Source organism: Nestor notabilis, unplaced genomic scaffold, assembly GCF_000696875.1.
Source record: "Nestor notabilis isolate BGI_N333 unplaced genomic scaffold, ASM69687v1 scaffold13124, whole genome shotgun sequence".
Lineage (NCBI taxonomy): Eukaryota > Metazoa > Chordata > Aves > Psittaciformes > Psittacidae > Nestor > Nestor notabilis.
Genome location: NW_009924329.1, coordinates 6,336 through 34,239, shown reverse-complemented (window position 1 = coordinate 34,239; position 27,904 = coordinate 6,336). Strand labels below are relative to the sequence as shown.

Here is a 27,904-nt window from a genome sequence, read left to right as displayed (position 1 = left end):
GGCTGTGGCCACGTACGCAGGAAGGCAGCTCTGAGCATCCTTCCCCAACGCGTGTGGTTTTAACCAGCACAGTTTGCCTCCACACAACCAGGTGCACACTCACCCGCTGCCAAACCCTCGAGTAAATCCTGTTCTCCCCCTCTTTTCACAGCCAGTCTTCAACTCCCATCATGGATACTCTCTCTCAGCCCGGGCTCCTCAGTGTCATTGCAGGAGTTGCCTGCGGCGTGTGCCTGGGATGGGGCATTCGGGGGAGGTTCCTCCGGCAGCCCCTACTGGGGGCGAGTGCACCCGCCAGCAGCCTGGGGAGCGAAGCCATGGGCGAGTCTGGGGAGTTCAAGATGGTGCTGATTGTCCGTAATGATTTGAAGATGGGGAAGGGTAAAGTAGCAGCACAGTGTTCCCATGCTGCTGTTTCTGCCTACAAGCAAGTTCAAAGAAGAAACCCTGAGCTCTTGAAACAGTGGGAATACTGCGGACAACCAAAAGTGGTCCTCAAAGCTCCGGATGAGGAGACACTGATCCAGCTCCTAGCTGATGCAAAACACCTTGGACTGACCGTGAGCTTAATCCAAGATGCAGGTCGTACTCAGATAGCTCCAGGCTCCCAGACAGTCCTTGGGATTGGACCAGGACCAGCTGATGTAGTAGATAAAGTTTCTGGTCACCTAAAACTCTTCTGAACTGGGGACCAAAGAAATGTGAATGCATTGGTGGGTGGTGGTACTGAAGGGATAAAATCCAGGTTTGTGGGTTTTTTTCCCTCTTTTCTCTCACTATAAATAAAATAACCAGGTTTTGTAAGAGATTCACATTTGCAAATCATGAGTTTCTGTGGCTTTTCTTTTCCTTATTCTAAGGTGGGTAAGAAGATGCTGGGCTCAGTGGGGTTGAGAAAAGTAAAGCCAGCAGCATTTTTGCTACCCATAAGAAGGAACTCAGTGTATTGAAGACTTGTACAATTGAAGGTTTTATGCTGGTTTAGTGGCTGAAGAGCAGCATTAGTGAGGTTCAAATGAATTTGTCCCACATGCTAAAAAAGTCAGGTTCCTCTTCTCTGCCTTAACAGGAGGGATATTCAAAGAGAAATTCTTCAATTCAGAAAAGAAGAGCTGCTGTAGCAGTTAAAATTGACCCATACAACTGGGGGTAGCTGTAGCCAACTTCCTCTGCAGTTACTCATAGAGTACAAGCAATAGCTTGTAATCAAGTTAAACTGGCTCTGCCACCCAGGCCTTAATAGCCTGTAATCAGGTCTGGGGAGCAGCTGTAAGCCATGCTCCTTTCTGGGTATGTCCATGCAGCTGCTGCACTTGCAGTAATCTGCAAACAGTTCAGCCAAGTTCTAGGCTGAATAAACTCATATAAACAGCTTGTCCTGCAGGGACTAAATTAAATCATGTTTTACCTGGGATTAGCAGGTTCTTCTGGGGTTAAGGAAGCACTCCATCACAGATGGTGTTGGGCAGAACTCAGAGCACACTGATGATGGCTCTGCAAATTCCACTCTGCAGCTCTACTGTAGCTTTAACATGGTAAAAGGCAGGTTCCCTGCACTTGTAATCAGGTGGACTTTGAGTCAGTTTTTCAACAAAGTTGTTTTGTGAGAATTCTGCACTTCTACAGCCTTTCAGCCCTGTCTTGCAGTTGAGTACCTGTGAAATAGGTTGTAAAAGAAAAGAGAAGGATTTGCCTCCATCAGTTTACAGACCCAGAGTTGAGATGCAAGCATAAGCAAGCGTAACAAATAGAATGGATAGGTGTTTATACTGCACCTCTTACTTAGACATAATACTTCTCAAAGACTGAGACTACTGACTATAGATTTCTGCTCCAGACTGACCAAAAGCCTACAGGCACTTAGAGCCTGTGGCAGGTGAATTCCTCCCAGGTGCCAACACCCACTGTTACACATGGCACTGCTGCTGCACTGACAGAACCCCACAATCTCACTTGCAGGTTTCACAGGAGCAAGCAGGAAGGGGATGCTGCTACACAGCTGGAACCTGACACTGAGGATGGCTCCTGGTTAAGAGACAGAAGTGCCTACAGCTACCACAAATAGGGCTCATTACACTCAAATATGACAGTATTCAAAGAGAAACATTTAAGTCAATTTTATTTGAAGCTAAATATGTTTAAGGCAACTTACATACCTAGAACATGATCTCAATTTAACTGACACACCCTACTACAGTCCTAATCTATCGCCTGGTCAAATATGGTGTAGTTGGCCACAATGCAGCCAACTATTGAAAAAGTGCTATTTTCATCTTTCTGGCATAATCTTTCTGTAGAAAAAGCATTACATATGTTCTTGTATCACCCCCTCAGTGCACGACACCACTACCGGTCTCCATTGCTGCTCTTCTAATGGCCCCCTCATACCCTTGAATGTATGCACTTGCATGTCCAGTACTAGCACTGTAATACTTGGCTTGAGTTTGAAGGTCCTTTTTGAAGACAGTAAAGTGAAGCTACCACTATGCAGCATGTCCACAGTCCAGTAATTTATTTTTAAACTGAGTAATTTCAAATTGCACAAACAAAACTGAACAGCAATATGCTTGAATTCTCTCTTCTGTACACTCAAAACAGTGATCTAAAACACCACAATATCCAACATACACAAACCTCAGGGCAGGGTTAGTAAATACACAGATTGGAATCATGGTGCTCTGTTCCTGAATGGAATGTCCCACAAAAGCACAGGATACAGCACAACATAAGGTCATCTGTTACATATGGAGTGAGCAAAAAGACACTAGCATTTTCTATATGCATAACTGGAAAAACCTGCATAGGTTAAGAGGGGGAAAAAAAAAACCAACCAAAAAAAAAAAAAACAAAACAACCAACTTTTACTCATTTTAAGTCAGGCAAGGTTGTCTGTACGCATTTTAAATTCTTTTAGAGCTATGCAATCCAACCAAGGTAGGATATGCTGATTAGTGTTGTCTCTTGTCAGCGGTCTCGCAAGGTGAAATACAATCTTCGCTTTAGCTTTCTCTGAATATACAGTGAGACTTAAATGCATTTAGAATAGACAGTACATACTGTAAGCTGCTCACATACAATGAACTTAAGATTCAATATTAGAGTGTAACACTAGAGTGCAAATCAGAATCTTCACAACAGACTTAATGGTAATAAGCAGTCCTGCAAAAGCCCACTTGAACAAAGTCGTTTAAACTATTCCCCTTTTAAAGTCTAAATGACATGGAATGTGAAAAAAGATTTAACATAAGTGATTCAAATAGTTTGCGCTAGAAAAAACAGTCCTTCATGAAATAAAGGTTACAAGAACACGAGGCAGAACTCTTGCTTTTCCCTGTTATGAGTTAAAGCGGGGAGGGACGGTGGAAGTTTCAGTAAGAAAATACACTAGCTCCAAACTGACGTGTGCTGCATCTCACATGCTGTACCCAAAGCCAGGCTGCGGTTGCCCATATGGAGGTGCAGTGTAGCCATAGCCAAAAGGTGCTTGTGGAGGAACTGCGACACTGGGTCCTGCTGTCAACATTAGCTGTGGCTGACCTGGAAGACAGAATGGATTCATCTTTATTCCTCAGTACAGAGATGAGCCAACAGCATGCCTGCAACCTCCTTGTAGACATTAGTCCCTACTGACCTGGTTTGGGGTCCTCAGACGCCAAATTGGGCATTTCCCCACAAAACCTCAGGATGACAGATTCTGTGGCTAGAAATACCATACTACGAAGTACCTGGACACAGACCCTTGAAGTCTGGGGCAAGTAGTTTAAGTTCTTAGACATCTGATGATGAGAGAGAAGGGAACAGCTTCCTGCTCCTTAAGCAGTGAGTTCACCCAATCCCAGAGTCAGTCTAGCTCTTAAACTCTGCCTTGCTGAAGGCCAGAGCCCTATGCTACAGTGAGCCTGATGCAAAGGCTTGACCCCTGCAGTGCTAAAGCAAAGAGACACCTTTCTGAATATACTAATAAGCCACACTCACTACTTTGATAAGTAGCTGATAGTCAGACACTTAGAACAATTAGTAAGACAGCCCAATAGTCTACAGTTATTATAGGGTGGCCAGGACACAGTTTCAGACTAGTTCAGCCTTACAGTAGCCATTCCAACATTTTAAGAACACACAGCCAACTGCTGCAAGACTTTTTGCTTAAAAAGACAGTGTAGATTGGATTACTTGTCACGTTAGTACTCAGAACTAGGTCTTGTAACATCACACCCTGTGGCTTTATGGCTAATATTCCACACTTCTTGTACTGCTTCACGGTGTGGAGACTAGAGTTGTCAGCTATACGGCAAAGGCTCCTTTATCACTGGATAGAATTCATATTCTTACTAGATTTAGTGGGATAACCTCAATACAAATGAAAGACCCAAGATAGGCAAAGCAAGTTGAGCAAGATTCAAATATCACACTTGCTAGAAGTCTGGAATTATATAGTTCCCAGACTCCTTTCATTTAGGAAGTATTTCTTTAATAAGGTGGGACAATCTTAGAATCATAGAATAGTTAGGGTTGGAAAGGACCTTAAGATCATCTAGTTCCAGCCTTAAATCCTGCAGTCCATATGCTGCTGCTAAGATTAGATTAGAGTGGTACCTTATCCAGTATTTTGGAATACATTTCTTTAAGACTTGATTTCAAACAAAGAACGTTCCCATTCCCAAGGACATCCTTGGGGAAAACCGTAACTAGAAAAGAAGCGTTTTTAAAGCAATGCACACACTACTGACAACACATGAACTAAAGCATTACCATAAACAATAGGTTGTGTTTCCGTAGCTTGCTCCTCTTCCTTTCTCAAAGACTCTGATGCATCCAGTTTATCCACCTGAAATGGAGACCAACAATTAAAAAAACTCCTCTAAGAAGAGGTACTTATTCATGGCAGAGAAGTGGAAAAGCCTTAGTGGTATGTTAACACCCATCAAGAAAAGGAGACCATTTATAAGTTAAGATCAATTCAAGTAGCAATGTTGGTACTGGTGCAGTCAAGATAATCCGTTTCCTGAAAAACCCCTAATTGAGGGATTTGTGGAACTTCTTTGAAAGCTCACTCCAGGCTGAAGCTTTATATGAAAGGACCAGAGCTACTGCAACACCAGTAAGCTCATCAGCGTGGCTCCAACTACTTCAAACCAACAGCCTTTGGACGCAGTTTTAGCACAATGTCGGTTGGAGGCCTTTGGTGTTGGAACAATTGCTAAGATAACACCCAAACCTGGAGAAGTTTCCCTGAATGTAACATTGAGGCAAAGTAGTCCAAAGTTGGTATTTGTGTACAGCAGACTGCAATAGCATCCGACATGTCACTTGAGCCTCAAGATTTCACTTTCCAAACCCATTCACTCATGCAATTTAAGTTCAAATGCAGAGAATGCATGTGTATAAGACTTGCTTTTTTCCCCACTCTAAAACTGTGTGGCCGTCAGCCTAAACCCACAAATACGCAACTTGTTTGAGCTTAATTCACAGTAACAAGACAAGACTAGCCAGCTTCCCTCTGCTGCACAGCAAGTGCAATTGTGCTGTTAGCCCACCCCTACAAAAAGGCAAAAGAAACTTATTCTTGTGAAATATTGCTTGTTACTAGAACAAATCCAAGAAAACTCAGCTTTACTACAGTCTACAGCAGGCCCTGAAACTCAAACCACAAAAATCAAGTATTGGTATTTGACCTGAGAGATAAGATTTAGAATTAAGTCAGAGACAATCATGCCAATTACTTTTTAAGACAATAAGACAACTCACAAACCAGATTAATCTCTCGTTTCATTAGTGTCCTTAAGAAAGAAGTTTGAAGACAGGTTTCCTGCACTTACACAGGGTCGGCATTACTTATTCAGCTATACTAGCATTCATGAGTTGAACAGTTTTCAGCTTAACTGCTACATCAGCAAATACTTGCAGGCAGCTCTAATGGCTTTCTTCAGGTTAGTTGAGTTACAACATGTACCCAAAACCTGTTAATCTGTAACCTCAATTAGAGGCATACATCTAGGAAGTGGTGTAAGTCCTGAGCTTTATGAGTTCATTCATTGACTGGGCTTTCATAAGCCTTTTTGTTGCCTCACACCAGTATCTGGCTTGCTGCTCTCAAAGTGCACAGGAGTGTTTGCCAGTGCTTCAAGACTCATTTCCAGGCACCATGCTGACAACTGTGCTGTTTTTAAGTCAAACAGCTATACACTGAACACAGAAACACATGTTTAGAGATGCAAATCCAAGGAAAATGTGCAGTTTGCTACTAAGCAGAGGCATTTGCTTACACACTTGGAAAGTCTCCAGCCCAGGACATTTAATGCAGTTTTGATGCCTCCCCTCAGTGCTAAACAGATATTGACAATAACAAGCGCAAGTTTGAAACCAGCCTGCAGGATGGTTCTTACACCACTTGCTTGAGCATCACCAGGTTCAGTACCCTACACACTTGTAGCAAGATTGTTTTAAAGGCTTTTCCACAGGGACTGCAATAAGCTGCAGAGGAAAAGTAACATGCATTCAATGTTATTGTGTTATGTGTGCATGAAAAAGAGGCAAAAGTACTGAAGCAAGAGTGAGGTCTGAAGATGACTGCCATACAGGCTCCCCCCAAAAAACCACACGCAGCCCACAGCAATGCCTTGTAGCTTAAGGAATAGTGTGATGTAATTGCAATGACTGCTACACATGCGTAGTCTATGCAAACACTGCAGTTCAATTACCTTTTTTCACACACACGTTTTCTTACTGCCTCACTTGCTAGCTGTCAAAGGACCTTACACTATGCATTTTAGTCAGGTTAGCCTTGAGTTCCAGTGGTGTAATTACAGACATCTTGTCACCAAGAAGCAGTCTGTATTTAGTCCATCTTCAAGCTATTTGTCAGTTTGTTCGCCCTTTACTCAACCACATTAATGGAAAACTCACACTAGGGCTGACCTCTGGTCTAAGGAGAATCAGAGTGGTATTTGTACAGAAACAGATGGACAGCAACTTAAGAGATTTGTCCTTTGGAAGGGCAAAATTGCACAGCACAAGGCAAGCCTCAAGCGCAATAAGCTTTTTGTTTTGTTTTTTAAATGAGGTAGCAAGAGAAGTTTAGTGAAGCTGAGGGGCTTGGAAAGCAGTCTTCTTAGCAGAACTACAAGAAATTTACTACAGGGAACAGAACCACAGACTTTGTCTAACAGCTGAAGTTTTAAGTCGCTATGTGAACTAGAGCACCATGTGGATTAGACTAGCACCAGAAGAACTGGACACCTGAGTAAGGAAGAGTTTCTTCTGAAGCAGCTAGTATCTATGCTGCTTACTGTCAGCACGTATTAGTAATGGTCAGAGATCAGAAACTGGATCACAGTCCTTAAACTAGCAAATGCTGTACTGATTTATGGTTCAGAGATAGTGGTCCAAGACTTAATGACTTCTTATTGCAGGAGGTTCTTCCAGTCAGATTGGTTGTCCAATAACTGCACTTATGTATCCCTTTGATACAAAGTTGACTGTGATCCAATTAATCACCTGTACACCCTTCCTGAGGCTCTATTTGCTTATCAGTAGCAAGTGAATCTACTTTTGTCCTACAGCACTAGCTACTTGTAGAGTTAAACAATTTGCATATGCTTTAGTGATATTGTTTGGGGAAAAAGCAGTAGCAGCAGTGTAGTAAACATAGGAAAGAAAAAAACTCATGCAGAATCCTTAGACTTAGTCCTCCAGACTTAAAGATGGAAAACAAGAATCAACTTTCACCTTTTCCTTTATTGCATCAACCTGCAAAGGAATTCAGAAGGTGCAGCTTAGAAAAAAATCAAATTCCATATTTAGCATATAAAAGGTAGAAACAAAAGCGTCAGGGAAGAAATTATTAAGGTACAGGCGAGTAAAAACAAAGATACACCAGAAGTATCTGCTTCAGAAAGGCAGCTCTGCTTGCTGCTAGACCTTATCGCATTGATTTCATTAGCTACGCTACAGTTATATTCTAATCCTTTAAAGGTTATTGATCTGCTAAGAACCCTACCCCAAGACTACTACTCTCAAGGGAAGCCTAGTATTAGCTTGTTACATCAGGCATATCTGACAACCAATGTTACTGCTTAAACAGCTCCCCACCTCTCCAAAATGCAACAGTCAAGGATAGCAGATTGGCTACAGGACTAGAGAGTAGTCCTGCCTTCAGCAGTAACAGCCAGGCAAACCTTCTAGACAGGCACCTGAGTCTTCACTGACTTGGGCGTGAGTTAAGCTTCTACTTATCACAGGAAGAGTCCTAATCATTAAGGTATTTACACTATTTCACTGGAATATACTCCAAAAGCTTTAGCTGGGCAGATCTTGCTAGTGATATGTAGTATTTAACTAAATCTGGTTCAAGTCTGTCGGAGCATCGCCAAGTACTTTCCCCATCCTAAGTTGCTTCAAACAAAAGCTGAGTTGTAATTAGGACCATTAAGCATCAGAGCCACATTTTAAGAGTTAAATGCACAGCAGACCAAGTTAACTCAAGATCTAGCTATAAAGCTTTTTTTAGTATAGTCTAGAATTTCATTAGAGCTAGGATTCCTGACTGACACAGCATATGAAAAGCCTAAATCCTGGAGCTTCTTTAAGACACTGCCCATGGTCAGGCAAATACTACTGATGCAGGTTCTGTTACTGGTAGATAGGGTGGAGTTTGCAAGTGTTTCAGTCTCCTAGAGGGCGAAGTCTCTCCCCAGATGGACTGAAAAATAACAGTGGACATGGAGAGACAGACAGACAGACATCTGACAAAGCCCAAATCAATGTTAGTAGCAAGCAGACAGTCTCAAGGCATACACCACAGTGACTAACAAGCATTCAGCACTGGAGAAGCACCTACTCTTACCTTGGTCAAGTATTCCTTCATGACCTGAATGAAGTATGGCATGGCAAAGTCCATGATGTTGTGCCTCCACGCTGTTTCCAAGACAACATCTGGCCTTAGGAGATCATAGCAAGTGAAGAGACAAGCACCAAAACATTCTCTCTTGTTTTCCTGCAAGAACCACTGCAACAACTCTTCTGCCAATTCAGTATCTTTGGATTCTGAAGCATACTGCATTGCATCCTACAACATGAGAGAGCCTGTTTAGCCTCATGTGCCATAGTACAATCACCAATACTGAGGTGGTATTTAACTAAGCTGCAATCTATCACTGACATTAGCAGAGAGGAGGTATTCTACCACTTGTTTCCAAGAAACCTGCCCATATACTGCCACTCTGAAGTAAGATTTGCCAGACTAGAAGCCACCTAGTGGCATTCAAGCAGATACAGCTTTACCAGAAAGTCACAGGTCTCCAAACAAGCCAAGTATTCTAAACCAGACCTCTGTAGTGGTCTTACCTTATACAGTCTGTCTTTCTTACAGAGCTCTACACTCTGTTTCCAGCGGTTGTTTCCTTTGAAGAGATAAGCAGCAATCCTTCGAAACTCTATTAGCTCATGTTTCTCCAAACGTTGAGCAAGAGAAATGTTGTCAAAGTTGTCATAAGCATCTATAGAAGTTCTAAGAGCCTAAGTAGAAAAAGAAGTTATTCACACCCCAAATGTACAACTGCGTCCACAAAAATGCAAGCATTTCCCATACAACTTAGTTCCGGATTCCTGATGCTAGGAAGATAAAGTATTCTAAGCTAGACCTGAAGAGATTTCCGAGAAGCCAGTATTTGACACACATGTAATTTAGGATGTGTTTTTCAGTAGTAATTGTAGAGTTTGCCTTAGCACCCACTGTTTGCCTTAAATAAGAACTCATCTATCACACTCAGAGCAGCCAGTCTATCCCCAGAGCCTGAAAAGCTCTCAGAAAGCTACTATCAGTTCTCCACTTAACCCTTGGCTAGTCACCAGTAGTTCAGTTTGAAGTGTCAAAGAACATTTACTTAAGGAATTCAAGTTCAGCAAGCAGCTAAAATCTACTGAAAATGAGGGAGAAACCTGTGCTTCCAGACATTACAGACAGAACATTAGGTTAATACTCACACAGAAACCAGCCTGAGTAGAAGTTTGCAGTTCAGGAATAACTGCTTCTGCTATGCAGCGTACACAACATGCAAGACGGTACCTGTTTCAAGATGAGACTTACCTGGTAGTCTTCTTCAATAATGAAAAGGTTGTTCAGGGACTCATTCACTGATTTGTTGTTGTGATTTTGAACAGAGCGCAGGTAAGGTTTAACCAGTGGTAGCTGTTTAACCTTCAAGGAATCAGGTAGATAAATTTAAGATTAACTTTTTGTAGAGTACTCCCAGCAACTTCCCGAGAGACAATAAAGTAGCAAGTATTTTCAAGTGCCACTACAGCTAAATACTTTTCCAACTGTAACCTTTTATTTGATCTGAACAGTAGGAAAATTACCTTTGTGAAGAAGGTGACAGCACGAGTGTGGTCAAGTCGAGGAGACAACACCATCAGCAGATCATTGAGCAACAGAGGTTTAAACTCCAAATAGAATTGAACTGCCTTGTAATACAGTTCCACATTGGCCACCTAGAGATAAGGATGCACATTCACAGAAGCAGCATGATTGTAGAGAAATTCAAATGAAAGACAAACAATCTTAGATATTCCAGCACAATTGAGCCCCCCATCCAAGACTCATTCTTGTCTCTAGATATCTCTTTAGTTACGGTAGTTTACTTGTTTTGAAGTTATGTGGTACTATCAAGAACTTCGAAATTTAAACAGACTACTAATGAAGGAAAAATATCTGAAGCACACATAGTGAGAGGAGCTCAAGTTCTTGCTAAGTAATACCTTTGTGATGATATCTTTGAACTGGCCTTCTTTCCAAGCATCTGTTGGGTGATTCATCATTGTGATTATGGCATTATCATACTCTTCATACTTATCATACAAGAACACCAGTTCAGCCCAGAGGTGGGCTTGTTCTGCAGCTCTCAGAACCTAAGCAAAAGGCGCATCAGAAGTTCGAGTTAACACGTATTGCCATTAGTGTCCATCAGTGCTCAGGCTTTAGCACTATTAATAATCCCAAGAGCAGCTATTACAAAAAGCTAAGGTACAGGAAACCCCAACAGATGCATTTTAATTTAAGGCCTTGGACTTTCACCTTAGGGATGTTGACTCTGGACCAGAACAATTCCAAGTGCTCCCTCATCTTCTGTGGCTTGAACTTGGAGTAGAGAATTGCTAGCTCTGTGAACATCCCCATGTGTGCCCGCTCAAGTCCAAGTGCTGCTTCCAACATAGTTATCAGCTCCTCAAAGTAGCCACGATCCTAAGACAGAGATGTTTCATGTCAGGAACAAACCTTACTACATTTCCAGTTGTCAACAGAGTTGCCATGAAAGAATTTAGACTTTGACTGTACAACAGGAGTCAGCCTAGTTACCTGGTAATAGTTGATGAGCTCTTCCAACTCATCTGCATGCACTACAATATGGAGTCCACACAACTGGGCGAGGCGGAACTCTTTTCCATCAACACAAGCAAAGCAGACCTGGAATTGACAATTGAGTTATTGCTTCTGAAGAGAGGCTACAGCTCTGAAGTCCCTCAAGTTATTCAATCAGTAAGTTTACCTCTTTCCATGTGCGAGTGCTGTTTGCTTTCCGAGCACCATCCACAGCTGCCTGGTATTCACCTAGGTGAACCAAAGTTGAGGCTAAACGGCCAAAGTTGGACACATTGTTATACAACAGCTTAGCTGCTTCATACATCTTTTCATCATAACAGCGATCGCCAACCTACAGGAGAATATAACCAGGTTATTCTTGCAGCTTTTCAGTCAAAGGCTTACACAAAATGTATAGTGTTCAAGCCATTACCAAAATGGAAACGCCTTTAAAAGCCAGGAGAGAGAGAAGCCCCAACACCCCTCTGGTTAGCAAGACCTAAGGAGCCTGCTGCTGTGATTCAGCAAAAGAAACTCAGTCTCACTCACTTGCTGGATATGTGCATTGTTGGGTCCATTGATAAACTCCTCTAGCTCTGCTAGACGGTTCGTTTTAGCAAGAGCAAAGATTAATTCTGTTTCCACATATGACTCCCGGGCCTTCTTGCGTGCCATTTGGAGATACTTCACCAGTTCTTCCCAGTTTCCTACAAAATAGAGTTTAGAACACTTACTTTCCTGCCACTGAGAATATATGTGCTGATGCTATACTACCAGTTCAACCTAGTCTAAGTATTTCAACAGCTATTCCCCAACGATCAAGACTAGCCTTCATACTGCACATAATATGTTAGATTAAGTCACCTTACAACAGGTCTAACTAAAACCCTGGTATATAACTTCATGCAAAGACCTGCTTAGCAGCACCTGCTCTGCTGGAAGTCTCCAGCTAGCTAAAGAAGGTAGTTATAGGCCCACTGATTATCTGTTTCCCTATTCTCACTTAGGACAGTTTTTGAAGAACCAGATTCCTCTACTTGCATCAAGACACAGGTTTAGTAGAACTGCAGTTTGAGCAGGCCATGCAAAAGAGATGAGCAACACCAAAAGCAAGGCTTTAAATAGGACATAATCATACCACTGGCATTGGCAGCTTGAACAACTTCCATGTACGAGGAAGGATCATCTGCTTTAATATATGAATCAATTGCTTCCTTTACCATCCCCTTCTGAAGCTGTGCTTTAGCCAGCTGACTCCACACAGCAGGCTCATTGCAGCGTTCAGCAAATTCATACGCACGATCCAGGTTGCCAATGTGCTCTATCAATACCTAAAGAAAGGGTTACCATCATCAGCCACCATCTATAAAAGTCACACAGCATGAGTGACGGTAGGCTTAAGGTTTCACTTACTAGAGAGAGTTTAGTACAAGATATTTGTTCTACTTTATAAGAAGACACTGAACATCTTCAGTCACTTTGCTAATTGGCGTTAAGTACTGAAGTCACAGGTTAACAGCAAAGTCCTTGTGTGAGGATGCACATGTCACAAGAAGATACTACAGACTGACATTTTTCAATACCTGTACAGCTGATGTGTTGACATCAAACTTCCTGAAGATAGCAAATGCCTCCTCAAAAAGCTCATTACTAATAGCTATATTGGCTATGTCTGGAGCATCATAGTTATCAAGGCGATTGATGTATTCCATGACACGGGTGCGATCAGCCTTAATAGCTGTAAGAATGAGAAGGTTCTGCAGATTCCTAAACAGAGAAAGAAAAATATTTGTACATGTCAAGTAATGAACAGAAATTCACCCTCCCCTCTGGAGAAGGTATTAGTTTCTTTGCTGTTCCACATTACAGCAATTTAACACCTGTACTGGATATAATTTCAAGTTCCCCAAGACTTAGTTTTGACTTTACTCACCTGTGCTCACTGAACACAGAGTTATCAAGAACTATTTTCTCCAGCAGTTCAATAAGCTCATTTGGAAGATCTGCAGTCATGAAGGCCTTCACAGTAACAGAGACTTCCTCAGGGTCCTGTGTCTCTGACAGTGCAGTCTGTACAACCTGTAGGAAGAGTCAAAGCATTGACACATCAGTTAAATCACATGCTAGCAAGTAAGGTTAGGACAGCAAAGGCTTTTACTGGTTTGTCAGTCATACCTGGTCAATTAGTGGTCTTCTGTAAGGGTTGCTTTCCAGCAGTACACTGGCCCACAGTTCAGGGTCCTTACGACGAACTAAGTAGCGGGAAAGACTTTTGAAGAGGGAGTTCTCATTGCACACCTAGCAAATAGCAAAGTTTATTCAGAGTGCAGTCACAGCTCTTGAGCTAACTGTATTGCAACATTCAAGAAGCCTGCCTGAGATGCACATTAGAAATCTCAGGCTTTGATACTTCAATTAGCCTCCTATCCTAGGATGTCCAGGGCAGTCTCCCAATTCTCATTAAGTTGCAGAGGGAGATTAAATAGCTACCTACTCTACAAGAAATTACCAGTTCCTAGCTTAAAACTTTTTAGGAAATAAATGCTTTTGACAGTCTGAGCAATCCACATCTATCCCATGATACTCAGGTTAGAACTTAACTCATGAGGCAGCTGCCTTGGCATACATACATTTATAAGTTCCAAATCGCACTGTCCACGCTCATAAGCCACACAGGCCAGGTGAGGGTCCCTCTTTTCACAGTACTTGCCAACAACACGACTATCGTAATAAGGATTCTCACGCAGGAATCTTTCTGGGTTGTTGTTGCTATCAATGTATATTTTGGCCAGTGCATTGTGAGTTGCAGGCTCCTCACAACCCTCATGAATTCTTGCTTCCAGCCAGGGCAGAAGCAGTTTCAGCCTAGAAGGAAGTAGGTTTCACATTAGAGAGATTGAGTGAATAAGCAAGTATCCACTTGCACAGTATCTTCACTGTAGATGTCAGCTTCAGTAGAGGATAGAGTCAGTAACTAAACCAGAGTTACAGCACTCCATTTTGACCCGAATTCTGTTTCATTATTACATGGCGTAACTTTCTGACACAATGAAGAACATGCCAAAAACTCTCATCAGCTGGAAGCTGCTTAAGGGAGATCCCCACATCAGGCAAGAAGCAAAGCAGACTTCTGCTACTTGCTCAGCCAACATCAGTTTCTTGTTCTGTCAGTATCAGCTGTAGCTGTGTAATGAGGGCATGCATGGACAGATGAGCAGTGTTACTGTTACCAGTGTGGCAGCACGAAGAGACTTGCAAAAATTTAATACCTGTTTCTCTTCTCAACCTCTGCAACAAGCTCATCAGTCGAAAATTGACCTCTCACTACAAGGATGAGGTTCTTTATCACATCTTCAGAGCAATCCACATCAAGTAGTCCCCCAATAACAACAGGCAGACGACTTGGATTCACCTAAACAGGATTATTTAAAGTCAGTGTATTGTCATGCAGCACAGGCAGTCAATACTTATCCCTACAAGTACACATGAAGACTGCTTAAGATTCTTATCTTCCTGCCTTTACTCCCAGCTTCCTAAGACTTCAGACAAGCTTGAAAGTCAATTCTTCAGTCAATAGGGATTCATTCCACAGTTCAGTGGCTCACTAATGCTCAGTCCCAACAGGGAAAGCTCCTGAGCCAGCCAATTTGTCCGTGCAAGGAGTATAAAGGAGAACTTTCCTGCCCCCTAAAATGCTGGACGTTAAAATTACCCTAAGAACTCCAAAGTTATTCTACCAAGCTTCCTCCATTAAGAGGCATATTAGCTGGGGCTACTGCTCAGCTTGGCTGAGGAATAAGAGACCTGACTCACATAACGGCTACCTTCCCAGAGGCCACTAATAGGTACTTAAATGACAGTCTCAAGTACAAGTTTGCAGAACTTAGAAGCATACCTATAGTTCCATATAAATCTAGAAGGATTGATCAGTTTGACTCATTAAAGCCAAGGAATTGTAACTTACCTTCTGTACGTATATCTCAATGTATTTTTGGAGATTATTTCTATACAAATACAGCACCAAGTCGTGGACAAAGTCAAAGCGATCACATACAATGATGAGTGGCAACTGGTCAGTGAGTTTAGCTTCCTATAAAGAGAAGAGCTTTAGTAATTTGGTTTTGTTCTTGGGCTTAAGTAGACAAATACAGTCACTTAAACTGTTAAAGCAGCTGAATTTGGAAAGCCAAAATTCAACAGTCAACCAAATAATGACAACTTATTGTTCAACTAACTGTTTGCAATATGTAGCAAGTAGGAGTACTCACACCCACTTCAGAGCCTACAGCAAGAAGCTTTCTGAAGTTTAACCCTGCTCTTTTGTATAGCAGAGTCCACAAAGTTTTACAACATATATGACTATTAAAAGCCTAAGCTATACACAGCATTTTTAGTTGCCACTGATGTTTGGCGTGCAGGATTAGCACTCTGGGATTTCGAAAGGAATTTAACCAAAACTAGTTTAAGTTGTGGTTCCTAATATAAAAACTATATGGCACTTGAAGTCAATTCTGTATATATCTTGTGATACCTTCTAACTATGGATTTAGATAACAGTAAGACTCCAACAGTAGGACTTCAATTGCTAATCAGATTAGGTATCTAAAAGCATTCCAACTTTCAGCAAAAGATTACAATGATTACAGTACAGAAGCTTAGTCTATATGGCAGACAGTATTCCGGATGCATTATTTCAGATCACTTATTTGAACATGCACATCCCAGAATATAATCCTACATATAAATTACACTTAAGGACTTTACATAGGAAGACCTGTACTGGGAGATTTACCTGGTACATGTCCTGCACATTCCAGACATGGAACAGCACAAAAAACAATAGCTTTCATCAGGAATTTGACAGCTTGATAACATATCTTAGGTGGCTCAATCAACTGACATACCTTACACCTCAGTGACACCAGGTTATTTTTATAAAATTCTCATTTGAAGAGTTTTGCCATCTTCAGATATGATCAGCAAAATCTAAGACTATGCTACGTAACCAACAAACATGAAGGCAGGAAATGTTCCCAGATAAAAGTTTTTCCCTCCCACATTGTTTCTCAGTTATTTCTAGCAGTGTTGTATTTGTTAATAAGCTCAGCACTAGCAGCAAGCTACAGAATCTGAACTTTGAGCACACAATCTTTTTGCCATTCTTCAGAAATGTTTCAACAATGCTCCAAATCCTAGCAAGTCAGTTATGTACTTACATTGACTGGCACATCCTAGCAGAGCTAAAGCGTGGTTCACCTGGCTGAAACTTCAGCAAGTAACCCTGAACTCTGAAAGCATTTATAGAATTTACACAATTCATTTGTTGTTTCTGTAACTGCTCAGCTAAAGCTGATTACACCGTAAACAAACATTAAGTTATGAACTTATTTGCCATTATGGTTGTTCTCAACCTCCAAGTAACCCATTTCCAACTTTATAGCGGACATCTGTACCAAGTTCTAGATGAGCTGGTGCTATTATTACAGGTTAGGAGCTCAAGCCAGGTTAACCCTATTAAGAGCAGCAAGGACCTGATCTGATAAATTCTCCATTTTTTAGATATTGTTCCAGGTTCAGGCTTTATTAAGAGGTACTGCCAACATGGTAGATACCTCTGGTTTAAAAGGACAGATGGATCCATAAGCACAAAGATTAAGAGTCACCTGTATTTTCACAGAGCCGCCTCATTTCACTGGTGGCACAGACCATGTTTTATCAGAACCCCAAACAGGCTAAGACAGTCCAATACTACCCAAACATTACCTTGAGGAAGTTTTTAACACGTTCCGGATCATAGCAGTTACTTTCCCTGCAGATTCTTTCCACTTCTTTAATTTGTCCTGTCTTACACGCAGCTTGAATATACTTGAAGTGCACATCTGGATCCTGGCTGAAGTTTACAATAGAGCCCAGGAAATAAAACAAACCTTGGAGGGAAACAGTCAACACGTTATTCTGCTAAAGCATTTGATTTGGATCACTATTAGCTTTTAAGCAAGGCTTCCAAATTACAAATACATGAAAATTTGAGTCTGACTACTGCAGAAGTGTACAAAGAACTGAAAAAGAAAGATGCAAGCACTGTAATTGATTTAAGAAGACCAGACTACCCTAGCTGAGTTGAGCTTTGGTAACATTTCATTTGGTGACATATTTTGCAACACCGATCATCAGCACCCCTGTTAACGGGGGAATGTTAAGGTTTAAGTAAGGTTTCAAGACAGTTTTCAGGCGTAGGTATTTAAGTTCAATATTGGCTTTTTGGATTTCAGTAGACAGACAGTCCTTCATACACACACTATGATGAGGTGAGCACTAGCTCCTTTTGGTAGAGGCAAGGGCACAAACTTACCTTCAAAGCTCTTGAAAGACTCAAACAGCTCAATAAGTGACTGTGTTGACAGCTGTTCATGGTATTTTGAAGCTACCTGAACACAGATCTGCAGGTTCTGACGAATGTTAGCAGACAACATAGCACGCAGACACTCCAGAGAGTCTTCTACTGATAAGGAACCAAAATAATTCACTAACCACTGCAAAGACACAGAAGCCATTTTAGACCCAAGTAGAACACTCTACACTGAAGTCAAATGTAGACTCAGAATATTTGATCTCATACCTCAGGATTGAGAAGATGAGTGTGAACTACTGCACGCTTGATGTCGTATAAGTCTGTGAAGTGTTCAAGTGCTCTCTGTAGCAAGCCAGCTTTCTCACACAGCTGAGCTATGTGAGCCCGGTCATAGTGAGTAAACATTTGGTTTCCCAGTATAGCATCTGCAACCTAGAAGGAATATTGGAAAGTTTTCATTCAGATCCTGAATTCTAGCACTTAATATGGACCACAACACAGCAGCTAGTCTAGCCACAAACAAGCCAGTAATTCTGAAAGCACACCTGAGGTGCATGCATGAGGTTCATCTCAAGTAAACGTGTTTGCAGGGGACCTTCCGAGGGACGATTATTCTTCAGTGCATCCAGCAAGAAGGCTGTACATTGCTGAATTAAATTATATTCCATGAAGACATCTACAATCTGGAAAAAAATTAAGCTTTTTATTAGAAGCTGGAAGCCTACTTACACAAAGTAACAGCAAGTGCAGCTTCCAAAGCTAAACTCTTTATTCTGGCACTGGACTGAGCTGTCATCTGGCATTCTTAAAAACAGGCAAGAAACAGCATTGTCCTGGTAAGGTAAGTCTAAACTGGTATTTAAAAAAAAAAAAAAAATAGATAAAAAAAGTTTCTTCTTCTTGTGGTAAGAGAAACCACACTCTTACCAATTTAAGGCCTTGAACTTAACATTTCATATCAATAAAAGCTACTTACTTGTGTTATGTCTGCAAGAGGCTCTTCATCTTGAACAAGCATTTGTGCAAACTGCTGTCCTTGATCAGGGCTGATTCTCATTACATTCCTCAGCAAAAAAATCCAGTCTGGAGTATACCCAACCTGAAGAGATAATGAAAAGTAATAACTCAGCAAGAACACACACCTTGTTAAATAGAGAGCTCAGTAAATGCTACGGTCAGTAGTTCACACAACCCAGTCAGGATTTCCTCATTTGGTAAAGGCTACATAGGGAAGTATGAAAGGACACATGTATGAAGTCCAGCAGTAATTATTCATAACAAAACATTAGGCCAAAGTAGGCACTACACAGCCTTTCAGACTCCCCCACAATTCCTTTTACCTACTTTAGAACATACACGAGTTATTCTTAAACACAGGACAGATATGGCAATTTAATTTCCTCTCACCTTCTTAGCATACAAAACAATCTTCTGGACTTGTCCTGTTTCAGCAAAACACTGGATGACTTTGTTTGGAACATTGGCTCTCAGATAGACACTAAGTGCTAGCGTAGGATCTACAGATTTCACAAGGTCTCCCAGCTCCTCTGAGCACTCCAGCTGTTTAAAGATACAAATACAGTCAGTACACCCTGACCATGTCATGCATCAATACCTTCTTCCTCATCTGTCTTCCTTTTGAACTTCTCAACAAAACCCCAAAAAACAAACCATAAGGCCCAGCTTGATAACTACAGAAAGAGGCAGATAATGCTATCTAGTGGACACTGTTCCTTACACTGTTCTACAGGAGTCAGAACTGTATTTGTAGAGCTAAAAAGAATCAGGGGATATATCAGCATGTTTCTTCACCTAATTACAGAAATGTAACCACGGCTCAAAGCATATGCAAACCAGTATCCAAAGAAGCCTAAAGCTGTTTGGGGAAAAAACAGCAGCAGTTCAAACAGCTTTCTATACTGTTACCCTGCTGTAACTTTAAGTAGAATGAGTAAAGCTCTTAGAATATTTGATTAATTCTCTTGCAGTAATATGGGTCATAGATACAGGTAGAGTGAACATCTATTGCTCAACTGTTTGATCACACCAGGGCATAAAGGAGTTGAATGGTTGAGTGTTCCTGGGAAGGGGAGGAGGCTGCCAAGCCGGTACGACCCTTCCCTTCCAGAGCTCTAAAGGAATCTACCTCAAATTTACCTTATCTTCCTTTAACCACTTTTCCAATAGCTGTTTGCGTCCCTGCTGAAGCACTGGTCTGCAGAGTTCCAGCGATTCATACTTATTCAGCTGCCCTTGGTCAAGCAGAATGCCAAAGTATTGGAGTAAAGGGGAAGTCTGTCCCGGCTGAGCTGGAACACTCTGGAACCGGCGGATGGTGTCTGGAGTACGCAGGATTCCCTGCCAGAAATAAAAGATGCACTTTAGTTTTCTGTTCGGCTATTGTGGCTTAGCAAGAGTTCCTCCAAAGAGCCGAGATTACAAATGCTTGCCACAGTGACACTGTTTGCCAGCCCAGAATAAGTCAGCAGCAGTGTGGTTGAACATAGTCTTAGACACTACCTTTGAGATGTTCTAACACAAGATGTGCAATAGCAGCCTATTGGACTTGTTTCAGCAGCAATGCAAATTTAAGTTTGGGGGACTGTCCTACAGAATTAAGACACCGTGTCCTTGCAAGCAAGTTCCTCTCATGTGAATTTAGTCTTAGTTTGTCCTTTTTATCCTGTTTCAGATGCAGCTCCAGCTAGAGGCTATCTTTTCAGAGACTTTTTTAATCACTAGAAATGTAAACATTAAACCTTATAGACATTACTTCATTATTTATTCCTTTCCCCTTCTGCAGACTTCATACCAGCTTTAAGATCTTCCAGCAAACAATCAGTACCCTTGGCACATAGCATACAGCTTCTTCCCAGGTACGTTAAGTACTACATTAGGACAGCAGCAGTAATGAGATTCTAGTGTTGCCACCTTGGCAATTCAGTGAGCTTTATTGATGCAAGAAGCTGAAGCCAGTGAAGTTCAGTACTGCTCTGAATATCACAGTCTATTACCTTTGGGGCATTAGCTGCCACTTTTGCTGCCTCCGAATAGTTCCCTTGTGCAAACAGTGCATTGAATTTTCTGGCAAAGAGTTCCTCAGCACCTGCCAGGTTGTTACGGACAGCCATTCGTAAAGCTAGGTCAGGATTCTGCAGCACATTTGTGATATAAGGAATAATATTCTCTTCTTCCACACACACTGAGAGCACCTGAATAAATCATCAAGGAAAACTTCCAGTTAATCCAAACATAAAGAACAAGCCAAAGGCTAAGCTAACCTCCAAGAGGAAAGGTATGGCATATGTGAAAAGTTTTTCATCCCTTGATAACTGCAGTTTTGCCATTTTATTTAAGAAACAGACCTCTGGTTAGAAGGAGCCTCTAGATCCAAACACTGCATCAAGGCAGATGATTAACTTAAACTGAGGTATTTACAGAGGTCAGAAATACAGGAATGCAAGCACTATCTTTCTGTAACCTGTACTCAGTGTCTAAGGATGAACTACGGACAAGTCTTCTACTCTGCATTACCAATGCTCAACAAACAAGAATTTTTGAAATCATTCAATTCAGTCTAAAGGCATGGCTGTACAATGTTAATGGATGTACAACATTAGTTAGTTAAGTTAGATGTGTATGGAGATGAAGTAGCAAATTTGGGGCTCAGAACACTGTCAGACCTCAGATACTCTGAGCACAGGGTTCAAACTTAACATATTTAAGACTTTCATTAGCATGTGCTCTGCAGGAGGATACAATTTGCCTTCAGAAATGGGTATATTCTAGCTCCATTCTCAACAGCAAGACAGTGTTTAGATTCACTGACTGCCATTACAAACCCCCCAAGATTATGCAACCAGAACCCAAGTTGTAGAAGACACTAGAAGTCAGACAAGCTGCACTCCTGTTCAACTATCCAATACTAAGAATATTCCTTATTCTATTAGTCTCGCTTGTTAATTTCTGGAAACTTTCATACACTGATATGAACCCTACAGTGTATCAGTAAGGGCCAGCGGGATTAGCTAAACAAGTGGTTTCCAGGCCAAGCTTCCTTACTTGTCCCTTCCTGTTCACTCCAATAATTCCAGCTGTTGCTTCATGCTGTGCCGTAACAAATATGGTCTCTCCACTAATTCTGTTCATGTAGATACAGGTGCCAGTTTCCAGGTCATACAAGTGGATATAGCCATATTTTGTTATGAGAAACACCACGTCGTGCTTGTCACTGATCTGCAAAACAGGCATAAGCAAATCTAGTATTGCACAAAACCAGTAAGTACTTTTAAGAATCAGCAGATAGCTGGGCCATTTCAGGACAACTGGAAGTGCTGCTATACTTTCATTTAACATTAGAGTACTATTACAGTAGAATGGTATTTTATAAGCTTGACACACAGTCAAATATACATGAATACTTCTTCCATAAATAAGAACATAGTGTCTTTGAATGCCACCTGAGTCGCCATCTTTACTTTAACACCACTGCAGCAGGAGCATTCCACCGGCTTAGTGCCAAGCCTCAGGTCACCCGGCTTTCCAGTGCCCTGTTACAGTGTCACATCTCCCAGGAGAACCAGACTTGTTCTTGTCTCTTGTTTACAGCTGTCATACCTGCATGGCAACAGGAAAGTCATTTTGTGCTTCAGGAGGAAAGAAGACATCCACTGCTTTCTTTGGAAATGGCTGATTCCCAGTAGGTGGTGTGCCAACTTCAATGATATGGAGCTGTGCAATAGGTAGGATTAGTCTGTTAGTTCTTGTATTTAATTCATGTAACAACAGATTCAACAATGAGGATATAGCAATTCTTCTGCTGCTGAGCCTTAATCCCAAGCTTATGCAAAGGATAAACTAAGTCAGACTTCCTAAATATTTGTACTGGCTAGAAGCGTGGCGTACTGTATTCACATACTACAGATGAGGAAAACAGTCAAGCATGATCTTTAGTTACTCCTAGCTACTTGGAAGTTTAAGGATTCAGTAAGGTCACTTCATACAGACTCTTTCAACATGGTTAACATTCCACAGTGACAGTTCTGAGGATGTTTCTCAGAATCTAACTTTGGGTTTAGTGTTTTAGCTGTCACAAAGTAGCTCACTTAATTCCAGTACTAGTATTAGACTGTTAGTTAGGCTTGTAACACCACTGTTTAATGTTTTTCATCCCGTAATTTGGAAATAAATTAAGCCCAATACCAGTGATCAGCATCAAAGAAAGATTACAACAGCTTTTCCCTTAAGCTTAGCCTGTGAAGCCAAAAGTCACATTTCAAATGGCTAATTAGGCTGGCCAGGACATGCTACTTCAGGAGCCCAAAACAACTCCTGCTACATCAGGTAGTCCCTGCTGTAAAGTTCTGTATGCACCAGTTTTCACACGCATTAGACTGACACAGTCCCTCACTTTTTTCCTAAAGGCAACTTCGTGCATTTTAAACCACTTGTTTTCATGGAAGCAGATAACCAGGGTTAGTCATTAAAGATTACAACATATTTAGAGCCAGTCTTACCTTACCCCCAGCCTGCCCTCTTACTGCAAAACAGAAGAGAGTAGATTCTTCAGCATTTCCTTCCATCTTGAACTGCGCAAAGCTAGCTGCATGTCCCTCAATCGGTTGTGACACTTTTCTATCCACAGAATATAGCTGCATTGCTCCCACAACACGATTTTGCTAGACAAGGCAGAACAAGAGTCAAGGATAAAGCACACTCAGCCTGTAATTTCATTTAAGTTAGTGTTGGTAAATATGTTGTCATAGCCAGCTGAAGTACCATGCCATGCTTCTCTTACAAAGGCATCACTTAACACTCTGAACATTGTACTATGTTTATACCACTACTGTAAGATTGAGTTATGTTTATTATTTGAAGATCAAGACAAGCATTTACGTTCCCAAAAGTGTTTTAGGAAAGAAAAAAACAAAAAACCACCAAACAAACTATCAGTCCTGCTCCTATGGAAGGAGGAAACAAGACAAGCTGTGGGCTTCCATGGTAGGCCTCCCTAGTAGCAAGGTACCTGTGCAGATATGCCAGTTAGCAGTAGCCATTTCTGCTTAGCATCAGTACGGTAGTTGATGATCTGGCAGCCAGCAAGACTAGAGTGGCGATCAAACATTTTCACAGGCTGGGACTCCCCCTCCATACTCCAATGGTAGACTGCATTATCCGTTACAAGGGCAACAGTATTCAGAGAGATCCACTTCCAGAAGGTGACATCATCTGTCATTGTATGAGCCTTCATTTTGCTCTTCATTTCAATGTTAAATATTTGAAGCGTTTTCCCAGCTAGAAAACACAACATTTTAGCCAGGTTAGTTTCCACTAGTTACTTCAAGCACTGGTTAAAAGTAGATGAGCTGCACTATGACATTAAACCCTCATGGTTTCCTTCAAGAAAGTAGTCATATAATGGCAGTATCTTCAGTGACCAGCTACTACTATTAAACAGACCACACTCATAGAGGTAATTTTATCAATTTGCCACTACTGAGCAATCAAAACAGATGTGGAATACAAGTTGGTAGGAGACAAGAGCTTCAGCTACATGAACAAGTTTGTACAATACTTCATGTACATCAAGACGAAGCTACAGTAATGCCGAGTCTCTTGAAAGTTATGAGGAGGGCTATGCCACAGTGTTATTAAAAAACTGTCCACATCTGTTTTAAGTATAAGAAAAGCACAACACGGAACAGTCAAGTTGGCAGAGGGATTTCTTAACTCATTCATTAACCAAAACCCTTGGGTTGCACTAACAGGATACACAGCTACTGGCTGCAAACCAGACTAACATACTGTGCAAGGAAAGGAATCTAGTGACCAACACAAGCTCTAGAAGGTAAGAGGAAAAGTTCTCCTAATTACACAGAATGGTGCATACATACAACCTGAACAGCCACTTGCAGTAATTTCCACCAGTTTTTACAACACAGTGGCATATAAGATATTATTTTTTCCTGTTGAGAAGATAAGGAAGGTTCTGACCAACTTCTAGTTTTAGGGGACAGCTATTTAAGCACATGCTCATGTAGCCCAAGATGAATGCAAAAGACCATGTGAAACTAGACGCAGGTCAGAATTTCTTCTACAGTTACTAACTGTATTTGGCTTAATAAAGTCACAGTCCCATACAGGCAAGTGCCTTCACTCACCAAGGATTAGTTTAGTTAGAAGACATTATTAGTTCAGCTATTGACCTAAGATGCAGAGCCAGGAGTTTCTCCAGGGCTTGGAGAAGGCTGTCTAAAACAGCGTTACTCAGGCTACAGGCTAGCAGTTTGTTTCTGTATCTAGTACTGCTGGACCTCCAGAGTGAAGGGAGATGACATTCAGAGCACATGTATCCTACATGCTATGCACGGTTTAAGAGGCAAAATTTAGACTTAAGTCTAAACGGTCATTCCCGATTATAAAACCTTAATATCAAGGTCCCAATAGCTTAAGTACACTCTGAATCTTAAGGATTTCCTTGTTTGGGAGGGCATGAAAAGCCTCTGAATTTTAGGCTTTCAGTTGCTTAACCACCACTGTTCAGCAACGTGCACCATAGATTTGAGCCATTTTATTCTGTGTTTTCTTGTCCCAAGACACAAAAGGAACCAGTATAGTCAATTGAAATAACTCACCATCTGCACACACAAGAAAGCATTAAAGTTGTGACAAAACAGTAGCACAGTTAAGTCAAACTTGGATAACACTGAATACATATAAATTTTTCCATTAGCAATACAGGCATTTCTAGAGTGACAGTATTTAAGGCTTCCTGGGGAGAGACTCCAAAGGAATGCTTGTTCTCTGTACTGCCAGAGATACCAAGTTAGCTGACCTTGTGCTTTATTCAGCACACAAGTCTTTCCTGCATAGTTTAACTCTTCTTATCACTGACTGATACAACTAAGCACAAACTGGTACACTGGCCTCTTCCAGCAAGGCCAGACTAAGGCCTTCAGGAATATTTCCCCTCCTCAGTCTTAGTCTTCCTCTCTGTAAAGAGAAGCTTAGTTGACAGACCTTCGACACTTAAGAGATCAGCTCTCATTTCCCTCTAGCATAATTCCAGACTTGAGACTCCTTAAAGGCTACATTTCCCTTCCAGCTCTCCCTGCTCAGAAGCTGTAAGCATTCCAACCAAAGCAAAAAACTCTCATCCTAATGATGAGCAAATACCAGAAAACTTCAACTGAAGCTTACAGCCCAGCTGTCTTCAGAGTAACTTAAAACGATTTAAACTTGAGCTCCCATTAAGCTGTGGAGAAGCAGTAAGGGATCCTCCCACATAAATTGCCCAAGAGACTTAAGTCAGTCATAAGCTAGTCTTACAGAAAGCTCTCCATCCACTTCAAACATTTCTTTATCAAGGCTTCCATACCTTTTAATGCAATGACTTTACTGGCAGGGTTCATGATAGCACTGTCAGCTGAAATTGGTCTTCGAATGGGGTTGCTGGGGTCATTCATGTCAATGATCACCACTTGAGCCTGTTCTCCTACTTTCTCTCTTATGCAGATGAATTTGTCAGACTCCATTGTCAGAGTGCTGAACCCAATGTTTGCTGGGTTGATGCCCAAATTTTGGAGCTGGAAGAGAAAGAAAAAAGGTTTGGCATTATGTTACTACTTCAATATAGCCATGGACAGCTCTGTGAAAGTCACAAAAGATACAAGGCTACATGCATCTTTTTCTGACAACACAATCATATTATGCAAAATGGCAGGCACACAAATTCTTGTACATCTTCAACTAAGCCCAGCAGGCTTCCTAAGAAGCCCTTCAGCATTCAAATGCTTGATGCCTTGTCTTCAAGGTCCACTTACAACTTAGTGTTTTGAGAACTCAACTTTTTGGCCCCTCATACGGTTTAAGGCACATTGAGCTTGCCTGCTCCTGGTAGCTGTGCTAGAGTTGCAGCTTCAGTACTCACTCTCACCAGCTTTGCTTCCAGAATCCCAACTTATTCCACTGAGCTTGGCAGCTCTCACTATTTCAAGCTTAACATCACATGTGAGGCGAATGAGCTTTATCTTTATCCTTGTAGAGTTAAAAAAAGCTACCTGTGTAGCAATTAGCCTAGTCCTATTTAGCAGCAAGGCTGTATACCACCCAGGAGACAGAGCTAACATGAAATGGATACTTATTGAAATTAGAAATGGCTCATCCACAGCCATGCTTCACACAGAAGATACCAGTAAACCACCTCCTTTTCTGCTGAGCCAGTCTGCTTCTGTAGGCCTTTAGATGTATCCCTTTTAATTATGTTTTAGTACAGCTTGTAATAAAACACAGTTTAGTTAGGAACACTTCCATCACATTTGCAGCAGGCTAGTGTGTTAGGATGTCAGCAGTGAAATAGTTTATTCCATTTTTAACAGTGGAAATGCAGAATGGTTAGTTCACTGCACATTCAGATACCCCACTTCTGGGAGGACGCACCTTAGAAACAAGATTGGTTTTCTACTGTTCGAGGAATTATCAGTAATACTTCAAATATTTTTCTTTCTGGGAAACAACTTCAAGGCTAAGGTCTCCCAAGAAGGGCCAGACCTTCAAAGCCATTTTAGTGTTATTGTACTAGTTTGAAGCAAAACACTAAGCTCTTATCAGCTGTGCTCTGTGCAAGCTTTGAGGTGACCACACCTCAGCTGCTCTGTTCCTGCCTACTTGCAGCTTCCGATAAAGAGGGTGTTTTACTACACTTCCCCTTTGCCACGGCTCTTAGCACATGCAAAGAACATCTAAACTCTGGCATACCAACTGAACAGAACAAGCTTCACAAAGGGCACTTCAACGTATGATCTATGCCACATAGTCAATCAAGACAGCTAAGTCAGATCTTGGTACAGTTTAAAGTTGAGACTAAAGCAAGTCAGTTTTAACTTCTTGGGTTTGCTGAAGGAGAGAATTTCTAGATGACTCAGCCTTTGTGTATGGTTCTCTGGTAACACTGCATTTAAGTCCTTTCTCCTAAAGGACACTATTTCAGTGAAGCTACCTTGCTCTTAAGTGAGGACTTCACCATTTGAAGCTCTTCAGTCAGGTTTGAACAATACGAAAAACACCTTCAGGGTTCTCTAACATTTAAGGGTTCATTTCACAAGTAGCTTACAGAACTTAAGGTCACCCACCTTTTCTTTTTCAAAAGATTTTGAGATAAGAGCATAAGCAAAACAGATTTAAATGTAGTTCTTGCA

General features: G+C 41.4%; 2 protein-coding genes across 4 annotated transcripts; one reads left to right on the top strand and one right to left on the bottom strand.

The window, feature by feature from the left end:
- The first annotated feature begins 170 nt into the window (after nucleotides 1-170).
- PTRH2 (peptidyl-tRNA hydrolase 2) lies at nucleotides 171-683 on the top strand. Its single transcript, XM_010012557.1, has one exon. The coding sequence runs from the start codon at nucleotides 171-173 to the stop codon at nucleotides 681-683; it is 513 nt and encodes a 170-aa protein (XP_010010859.1).
- A 1,418-nt stretch (nucleotides 684-2,101) lies between these two features.
- On the bottom strand, nucleotides 2,102-26,294 carry CLTC (clathrin, heavy chain (Hc)). Of its 3 annotated transcripts, XM_010012553.1 has the most exons (32): nucleotides 26,086-26,294; nucleotides 23,734-24,002; nucleotides 23,225-23,386; nucleotides 22,326-22,439; nucleotides 21,771-21,944; nucleotides 20,723-20,920; nucleotides 19,866-20,066; nucleotides 19,116-19,268; nucleotides 18,685-18,807; nucleotides 18,254-18,391; nucleotides 17,976-18,140; nucleotides 17,709-17,889; nucleotides 17,120-17,283; nucleotides 15,321-15,446; nucleotides 14,626-14,768; nucleotides 13,987-14,221; nucleotides 13,532-13,654; nucleotides 13,290-13,435; nucleotides 12,940-13,123; nucleotides 12,495-12,687; nucleotides 11,906-12,063; nucleotides 11,544-11,708; nucleotides 11,354-11,461; nucleotides 11,072-11,239; nucleotides 10,756-10,905; nucleotides 10,357-10,488; nucleotides 10,085-10,195; nucleotides 9,343-9,513; nucleotides 8,843-9,064; nucleotides 7,726-7,746; nucleotides 4,750-4,825; nucleotides 2,102-3,537 (listed from the first exon to the last, which is right to left on the bottom strand). In XM_010012553.1, the coding sequence occupies exons 1-32, from the start codon at nucleotides 26,240-26,242 to the stop codon at nucleotides 3,413-3,415; spliced, it is 4,956 nt and encodes a 1,651-aa protein (XP_010010855.1). In that variant the 5' UTR covers nucleotides 26,243-26,294; the 3' UTR covers nucleotides 2,102-3,412. The 3 variants fall into 3 exon arrangements, with proteins under 3 accessions (XP_010010855.1, XP_010010857.1, XP_010010858.1); XM_010012555.1 differs by lacking the exon at nucleotides 7,726-7,746; XM_010012556.1 differs by lacking the exon at nucleotides 7,726-7,746 and having other exon boundaries at nucleotides 26,062-26,287.
- Nucleotides 26,295-27,904: the final 1,610 nt, after the last annotated feature.

Coding starts and splice junctions, on each gene's coding strand:
- PTRH2 (XM_010012557.1), top strand. CDS start 171: ATGGATACTCTCTCTCAGCCCGGGCTCCTCAGTGTCATTGCAGGAGTT.
- CLTC (XM_010012556.1), bottom strand. CDS start 26,242: ATGGAGTCTGACAAATTCATCTGCATAAGAGAGAAAGTAGGAGAACAG. Junction 20,921..21,770: donor GAGTGAACAGGAAGGGACAA/GTAAGGAAGCTT, acceptor TGATTTATTCAG/GTGCTCTCAGTGTGTGTGGA. Junction 3,538..4,749: donor AACACAACCTATTGTTTATG/GTAATGCTTTAG, acceptor TCTGTCTTCCAG/GTCAGCCACAGCTAATGTTG.